Genomic DNA, 8,616 nt, shown 5'->3' on the forward strand with positions numbered 1-8,616 from the left:
AAAAGTACTCCAGAGTGTTGTTCAGCATGGGGGTGAGTAGAAAATGAAGGCTAATCATGTTTTGGGTGTACTATTCCTTTAAGTAGTTTAGGTTTCGATGTTGGGTACTGCTGTTTATATTCTGTAGTTTCTGTAGAGTGTTATTTTGGCCCTTAAGGCATGCAGAAGTTAGGACAGCGTTGCCGTGACGACCGTTGCTGCTGCCGTTTGGAAAATTCGACAGTTGAGCCACTGAGCTAACACAGGGAAAGGACTTGGAAATATGTGTGTTCTTCAAATAAGTGTGCGTCACTGACGAGTAAGTTTAATATTTGAGTGTTTATTGCAGTTAAATGGGTTATTTTCGTTCTTAGTTACCTGTTGATAAGTCTTGGTTATCTGCTCTGTGTGTGTATTGTAGAGTGTTGTGCCAAACCTACGCATCCACTAGATGGCGCCAAGCCATGATTGTTAGCTAACTTTGTCGTTTGCTGATTAACAGTATATTAGAGGTTAAACTTTTTAGAGTTTAATTATTTTCTCCTTAGCTTATCTATGGTGTGATGTGTAATGATAGGGTCATTTGAATTATCTTTCTTGTCTTGTTTTAGGAAACCACACACACACTTAAACACGTACCTACCTGGAAATACCTTATGTTTATTTAATCAATTGGAATCCGAAATTGAGTTTGGAATACAGACCAGTTAAAGGATCCTGGCTCATGTCTTCATTCTCCACCTGCTGCACCTTCTCCTAACATCTAGTCCTGATTGAAATCCTGGCCTGAGTAGTGTTCTGGCCGACACTCCCGGTTGAGAGCAGTGATAAACCCGAACAGTACCTTACAGTCCTATAACTTACAGCAAACTCACCTACAGGCGGGTTGTAAAGTTCTTTAATAATTGTGGAATGTGATGGCATCATGATGCTGGTCCTTCTCCACAGGCTCCATGGCCAAGCAGGCGGCCCGGAAGCAGCAGCTACGAACCTGGAAGCTGCAGCAGCAGCGGAAACAGGAGGATAACTGGCGGCAGGAAGACGAGGATCGGCGGAAACGCGAGGAAGAAATCCGCCGGATCCGGGACCTTTCCAACCAGGACGAGCAGTACAACCGCTTTATGAAGTTGGTGGGGGGACGGAGGACCCGCAGCAGGGTAGGAGGCGGCCTCGGCGCCATCTCAGGTGAGTCCGACCTTCTCCTACAATCATCCAATCGGCTCTCTGCCTTCAGTCCAGAGACCAGGACCTCAGGAAGTGTGCTGGAAAGCCCGGCCTGGACACGTCAGGGAACCTCTACCAGTACGACAACTATGATGAGGTTGCCATGGATACAGACAGTGAAACCAGCTCCCCAGGTGAGCCGATACCTGTGATCAGTGCCAAACTTCCTGTTAACGGGTAGCCAAGACGGTAACTAGACGCTTCCTGTTTCTATCAGCGCCGTCACCGAAGCACACCCTGCTGCCTGCAGATGAGTCCTTGCCCCCCCATCTGGGGTTCTACGGGGCTGAGGCGGCCGCCTATGGGATGGTACGCTCCACACTACCACCTTCATTCAACACCAACCCTTACCAACTCTTAAAGCTCCTGCCTTTGCCTTTCAGGGCCGTCAGAGGCAAATATGTAATGGCCTATAGAGCATCGGTTTGATATGAAATTGTTTTTTTGGTTTTTTTCCCCCCCCAAAAGAAAAACGCCTGCCTTCAAATCAAGGCTGCCTCTCTTTGTCTGCGTGCCATCCAGTCCATGACTCTGCCTTATCACCAGACCTCTAGAGGCCAAAAAGAAACCAAAAAGACAAAGAATAAATTTCCTCCCAAATCTAATAAATCCTTTTTCCCCTTAAATTTTATGATTAAAAACCAACAGTTCACATAAATTATTCAAATAAAAAAACTGCTGTTTTTTTTAGTCAAAGCTGCTTCCTGTTGGGATCTGATGCAGATATTCTCCACCTGCTGTTTTTACAGGTGAGGGAGGGGCTGCTGCTCAGACAGCAGAACTCCTGAGGATTAATTTATAGACGCAGGAATCAGTCCAAACACCAGTTTAGAGACTTTGGAACAGCTTTAGAATATAGTTAAAGTCGTAGGGAAATCATATTTAAATGTCAAATAATTCTGGCTTAAACATGTATATAAATGTGCTCTTTATTCAGTTTTGTTATTTTTTTCCGTTATCTTATACGTGCCAGTTATACATCAGCTTGTACACCTAAATTCGGCCAGTCATATATCAATGATCCTCTGTCAATCTCATTTTTTCGGACATAGCATCTTGATTCATATGTCACAGTTAATATACGCGACGGTTGAAATAAGAAATAAGAATCATTTCCTTTCCCATTGAGTTGCGTCCCAGTGTTCACGGGGATGGACGTCTGTGTCTTCAGCAGGCGTAGAGCTAACAGAACTGGCAGCGTTGCGAGGCAAGGGCTCAAACATGTACGGCTGGAAGCCTTCTACACCAAACCAAGCTTCTGCCGCCCTGGCGTCCTCTTCCACAACATCTTGTCCCCGCTTTCGGACGGAGGAGACTCATCCACAACCTCTGACACAAAACTCTCCTCTTGCATGTTTCGTTTCTAAGTGCTACTTGGTCCCAATGGAATTTCCCATTGGGAACCTGCTAGCACTAAGTTGCTAACTGGTTAGCAAGATGCTTCCGAGACACCGGCCACTATCAAACTTGTTTGCGAACCTTCAGCCACAACAATCCCACCCCCTTGATAATTGACCAATCACAGTCACTTTATTCACTCCTATAAAGTCGTGCACCACTCGGGAGAACTCGGAAATGCAACCTTTTGAATGGCCGTTTCCGTACGATTTTAAAAGCTCAGAGTGGATTTTTTAAGCATAAGTCCCATTTACACTACCCTCTGAAAACTGAGCTTGGATCAGTTAACCGTGCCGAGGTCGGTTCCTTACGACCATTTACACATCAAGCTAGCATGGTTCCTCGCCTCCTTGTGGCAATCTACGGTTCTACTGCTCTCTAGAGGGAAACAAGCGAACCAACATGGCGGCGCCCATAACATTCAGGATGTTTGCAGGCGAAGAAGCCAGTCTTTGATGAATTTACTTGACAGAATCAGCTTTTGGGAAGTGGATAGGACAAACGATAGTCTAATCAGGGCTTACAGACGCAGGAGACAACAAGTTGAGGTTTACTACACCACTAAGCAGAATCATCACTGGAAATCGTGTGGCACGGTAGAGAAGCTAGTATTTTTATGAATGTCTGAAATGTCATGATTACGGAGGCCGACGGTAAGGAGAGGACGCAGTCTGCTCATGCGCTCTTTGAACCGAGCCAGAACTGAAGCGCGCCGAGTCTTACTGATGAACTGTTACCATGTTAGCACAGTTTGGTTGTGTCTGCCACAGTCCGGTTCATTTGTGCCATTTACACTTAACAGTCATCTCGGCACGTTTTCAAAAGAGTAAATGTGACTATAGAGACCCTTTAATTGGAACCCTTCCCTGCCTCTGATCCCCGAATATAAACGTGAACTTGAACGCAGCCCATTATCCAGACCCTTATTCCTAATGAATAATGTTCTCTTACTGTCTTCCTCCTCAGGATTTCTCGCAGGCCTTCCTCTCCCCCATCCTGTCGGGCCTTCCTCCTCCACCTCCCCCTCTCCCCCCTCCTCCTGATGAACCGGAGCCGCCCCCCAAGCCTCCGTTTGCTGACGAGGAGGAGGAGGAAGAGATGCTGCTAAGGGAGACATGTCTGATGTCGATGGCCAACAAGAGGGTGGCGGCGGCTGAGGTGAGTCTTCTTGCTCAGACTGGTTAAACTGGTTCCAGCTGAGGCGAGCCAAGCAGACTGAGTCATCAACCGTCGCTCCTGAACGCCCCAGCTTTATCATCTAGAGCCAAAACTAAACTAAATTACAGCAGACATGTTTCAGGTTTAATCATCTGAATTCAACTCCTTTCTGCCATCATCAGGATGTTTTCTGTCCTGAGCAGAAGAGCTCCAGCGGTCCTCCGTCTCCCAGCGCCCCGCCTCCTGCGGAGGTCCAGCCGCCTCCCAGAGGGAATCTAAGCACGGTCAGCCTGAACACGGTGCCTCCATCACGCAGCAGCAGGTTCAGCAGAGCGCTTCCCGCCGCCAGAGGTCCACTGGTGGTAAGAACCTCCAGATGTTGGTGTTTGCCCCCCCATCTGGTCCAGGATCAGACTATCTGCATCTTTCTCTTTCAGCTCCCCAGGCACAAGTCAGTGGTGGTTTCCCTCAAAGACTCGGATGACAGCGACTCGGACATGGATACCTGCAGCTCCTCGCAGGCCGTGTTCGGAGGTCTGGAGTTCATGATCAAAGAGGTCCGGAGGACTGTGGAGGTAAGGCTCGGTCTGGGCCGACGGTGACGCCTGCTGCTCTGCTTCACGATTAAAGCTGATTCTTCTGCCGATGTTTCAAAGGCGACGAAGCCGAAAGCAGCATCAGGAAGCGAGAAGGAGAACAACCCGGTGAGAACTCCAGAAACACTACCAGAGGCCAAGAAGGCAGAGTACCGCCTCCTCAAAGAGGAGATCGCCAGGTAGGACCAGGAAGGAGTGAGATAAAGACTTGGAGATGTTTGGGTTCTGAAGCGTGTTCTGGTTCTGCAGCAGGGAGAAGCAAAGGCTGCAGAAAGACCACGGCTCCTCTGCTGCCTCTGAACCCGTCCTGGATTCCTCCAAACCATCTGCTGAGCTCAGGCTGACTGAGGCCGAGCAGAAACTCAACAAGCACAGGTGAGTCTGAACCCCCCCTCCACCCCAGAGAGCAGAGGAGGTTCTACCTTCCGGCTCTGAACCCCGAAGCTGATGACCTCGGTGTTTCCACAGAGATCTGCTGCAAAGAGACGAGGCCGTCCTCAGACATCTGCTACAGCAGGAGCTGAAGAAGACGGAGACGCTGAGAGCGTCTGAGACCAAGGTGATCAAACTGAGGGAGCAGCTGCAGGCGTCTGAGAAGATCGTGGCGGCCAACAGGACGCTGCTGAAGAAGCTGCAGGAGCAGGTCGGCCCGACACGCATGATCCCGTGGTCCTGTTGGTTCCATTCTGTTCAGACCGCCAACAGGAGCTTCCTGTCCCCCTGCAGGTGCAGCGCGTTGAAAAGCGTGTGTCCCTGAAGAAGGTGGTGGCCGTCCGACTGGAGCAGGAGCTGATGCAGGCTCAGCTGGCCGCCGGCAGAGGACCCAAACGGCCCGCAGGACTCAGCCAGACCGTGGTGAGAGGGCCGGCTTTAGCTTCCTGTCATTCACAGGAAGCATTTTCTAGAATTTGGGGGATTCTTATGGTTGCCCAGGTCCCGCAGGGCGGTTCACTATAGTGCTGCCTTTTTTTTTTGCGGAAAGTTTAGAGCCACATTGGGGAAGGCAGGGGCTACATATTTCAGACTTTATCCTTGACAGGATACAGTTTGAGATGTCAAAAAACCTCAGCACAAGAAAAGCACATGTAAACAAGAGGCGAACATTTCAGCAGAAGGAAAGCCTTCCATGAGTCGATGGTGTATCCCACAAAGTATGTCCCGGCAGGACAGGATGCTTCCCCTTTTCCCTGTCTTCCAGTTGAGAAAATCTGTTGTTTGAATTCGGGTGATATGAAGAGAGAGCTCAGAAAAGACAGAAACACAGCAAAGCAGGATGAACTGTTGCAGAGCAGCAGGAAAATGCGACCGCCTCTTCAAGAGTCAGAACAACAGTGCAAACGGATAAAACTTTCCTCAAGGCTTTTTGTTAAAAGGATGCTCTAATGAATTAATTTATATCCACCATCTGACTGCAGGGATCTCAGTAGATCAGAAGTAAATCCAACATTCTTTATTTTCTTAGTGACTCTGTCATATTACAAGCATTTATTTTTCATTGCTTACAGCAAACGATACAGAGAGATGTTATCCATCGACAACCTCCACTGGAACGATAAGCCGTTACATTTTTAGTGATTCTGGAAGAAACTAACCGAGCAAGTAACTGGAAAGTTGAGTGGAAGATAAACATTGCGGTTGGTAGGCGCCAGAGCATGTGAACGGAGCGCAATTCCCGCTCCCCGCTCAGGAGGATGTTCGCTCATTCGCTCTGCCGCTCAGAGTTGCACCTGGATGCTCCGGCGAAATCTCTCCACACTCGCTTTTCTGATGTTTTTCCTTCATGTAATTATGCCAGGGCGCTGGGACACACGGCGTTTAATTTAATGATGTTACCGATACATGTGGATTGTCTTATTTAACTGGCTGTTAAATTTTCACACTCTTTCCCATCTGTGAACGTAACACCTCGCTCCATTCATGTTGCCCCGCGTTTCCTATTTATTACTAATTTATTTTACTAAAATACATTAAAAAAAGGTCACTTTACCTCCCATTGCAACTGAGATAATAGCGTATAATGCATGTATGCAATCCATTTTCAAAAACAGGCTCTTACCACAACGATCACTTTATGTAAATCCACTCTGTATTGTTAAGTATAGTTAGTGTATCTTTTTATGATATTTTATCCCACCTTTTATCACACAATATGAAATCCTCGTCTCTGAAACAGACTATAACAGATTAGAGGCACAGACTACAGCATAGGGATTGGCCTAGGATTTAAGTCAATCAATCAAATAAATGTTATTTTACTTATTTTATAATCCAATATAGGGATGCACGATATTGGGATTTTGGCCGATATCCGATATGCCGATATTTTAAAACTCGTAGCCGATAACCGATATCGATACCGATGTTAAAGCTGGACAAAAATAAGTAGTCATTGAAAATAGCAGTTTTGTTATCCATTTCTGACACTTTGAAAAATAATATACTCAAATATATTTTCATATGCTGATATCAAATTGATTTTTAAAAACGCGGTATCGATCTATTTTACTTTCAAAATCTCGTGAAATTTCATCGTTCTGTTACAAACTCGTGATTTTGCAAATTCTTGTGAGATTTTGTTAGTAAAATAGATCGATACCGCGTCAATATATCAACATATAAAAATATGGCAACATTTCGTGAATTTTCGGGGGATTTCGTAGCATAACGATGACATATAGCAATATTTCATTAGTAAAAGAGATTGATATGGTGTTTTTAAATGGCAATATATCAGCAAATGAAGATATTGGGATATTTTAATGTATCAATATTTTCCCCCTCATCTTTAAAAGTTTTTAAGTCTGTAAAAAAGAAGTTTTTGAGGAAGTAGTAGTATTTTTTATATCTTTTTTTAGACTTTAGAAACTCAGAAGCTGATCAAATATCGGGTTAAATATCGGTGGGGTGGCCGATGTCCGATATTCAGTTTTAAGGCCGATACCGATAGGGGGCCGATTATATCGTGCATCCCTAATCCAATATTTTTAATTGACGGGAACGCATCGCAGCGAACTGGAGTGGAGCGAAAGCCTCACTCCTGCCTTTGAATTGAAAACTGCTCCGCTCACATGCTCTGGTAGAGGCTGAAGCAAAAAGGATAACAGAAGCCCGTTAATGGACTGAAGCAAAGCCCACACCAAGAGTTTTCTATAACTACAGTCATTTAAAAAGCTGAAACGAGGTGATGTGATATTTTTCCTGTGAGGCCACTCCTGAGTGAGAGACGTAATCGGAAACCTCTCCCTGTGGTAAAAGGACTGGGCTGCTGCTCCGTTGTCCAAAGGTCCTTTTAAAGAGTCTTTAGAAAGCCAGAAACTTTAGCTGGTTTGCTGTGACGTTTCCACAGTGGGTGATCAATCTGTGGGCTGCGGCTGTTGATTCACTGAATTTTATCAAGTTCAAAGTCGACTCCTTCGTCTGACAGGAAGTTTTACAGGATTACATGGTGTCCCATGTCCCTACCTTTATAGAGACACTGGTATCACTCTTAAGGAGGACCTAGAACCCACACATAGACAAACAGTAAAACACTGGTTTAAATCACCATGGTTACTAGGGGCGTTATTATGAGATCTTATCTCATTATTACGAGATAAGATCTCATAATAATAGGATTATATGTTATATTTAGCAGATCAGGAAGGAAAGTCATTGCTGAGCTTTGCTACATGAAACATGAACAATGAGTTGGTTGTCAGATTTAATCTGCTTTTATTTCCTTTTAGTTATGCAACGCCGGGAAATACTGAGTTTCCTCAATTATTTTTAGTTTGTTAGCATTGCGCAGTGATTCCATAGGATTGTTTAGGCGAAAAAGCTCTCTACCCTGACCTGCTGGAAGTTGCACTGTTCCTGCAGGAGCAATTAAACCAGCACAGGATGCTTATTGATTATAAATGAATGCATCTGAAATGCATCCCAGCTGGTTTAGTGGTTTCCCAAAGAACTGTCCGCTGGCACCTTCTCAAAATCCTCGATCCGCAAGGAGAAAAGCTGAGGCTTCAGCATTGTTTAAAACGACCAGGTCCCAACTTTATGCGGCATGACCATTCATATGAAAAACGAAAACTTTATGGAATCTGTATTAATGGAGCTGTTGACGGATTTTCACTTGTGGTCATAAGGCTGCATGCTTATTATAGGGATGCACGATATTGGGATTTTGGCCGATATGCCGATATTTTAAAACTCATGTAGCCGATAACCGATATCGATACCAATGTTAAAGCTGGACAAAAATAAGTAGTCATTGAAAATAGCA

The 8,616-nt window shown here is 45.5% G+C and overlaps 1 protein-coding gene across 2 annotated transcripts in view; it reads left to right on the plus strand.

Moving 5' to 3' along the window:
• The window catches only part of zfc3h1 (zinc finger, C3H1-type containing), a 34,508-nt gene that overhangs the window by 9,315 nt on the left and 16,577 nt on the right, over positions 1 to 8,616 (plus strand). The window contains exons 5-14 of one of the 2 annotated variants that reach the window (XM_015398078.1): positions 928 to 1,136; positions 1,214 to 1,337; positions 1,421 to 1,512; positions 3,568 to 3,759; positions 3,942 to 4,121; positions 4,197 to 4,334; positions 4,416 to 4,534; positions 4,605 to 4,730; positions 4,824 to 4,998; positions 5,082 to 5,210. In XM_015398078.1, coding sequence (XP_015253564.1) covers positions 928 to 1,136; positions 1,214 to 1,337; positions 1,421 to 1,512; positions 3,568 to 3,759; positions 3,942 to 4,121; positions 4,197 to 4,334; positions 4,416 to 4,534; positions 4,605 to 4,730; positions 4,824 to 4,998; positions 5,082 to 5,210 — 1,484 coding nt within the window. The remainder of the gene's footprint in view (positions 1 to 927; positions 1,137 to 1,213; positions 1,338 to 1,420; positions 1,513 to 3,567; positions 3,760 to 3,941; positions 4,122 to 4,196; positions 4,335 to 4,415; positions 4,535 to 4,604; positions 4,731 to 4,823; positions 4,999 to 5,081; positions 5,211 to 8,616) is intronic. The other variant, XM_015398079.1, reaches the window with a different exon arrangement.

This window comes from Cyprinodon variegatus, unplaced genomic scaffold (genome assembly GCF_000732505.1).
Source record: "Cyprinodon variegatus isolate N-32 unplaced genomic scaffold, C_variegatus-1.0 Scaffold910, whole genome shotgun sequence".
NCBI classification, from domain to species: Eukaryota; Metazoa; Chordata; class Actinopteri; order Cyprinodontiformes; family Cyprinodontidae; genus Cyprinodon; species Cyprinodon variegatus.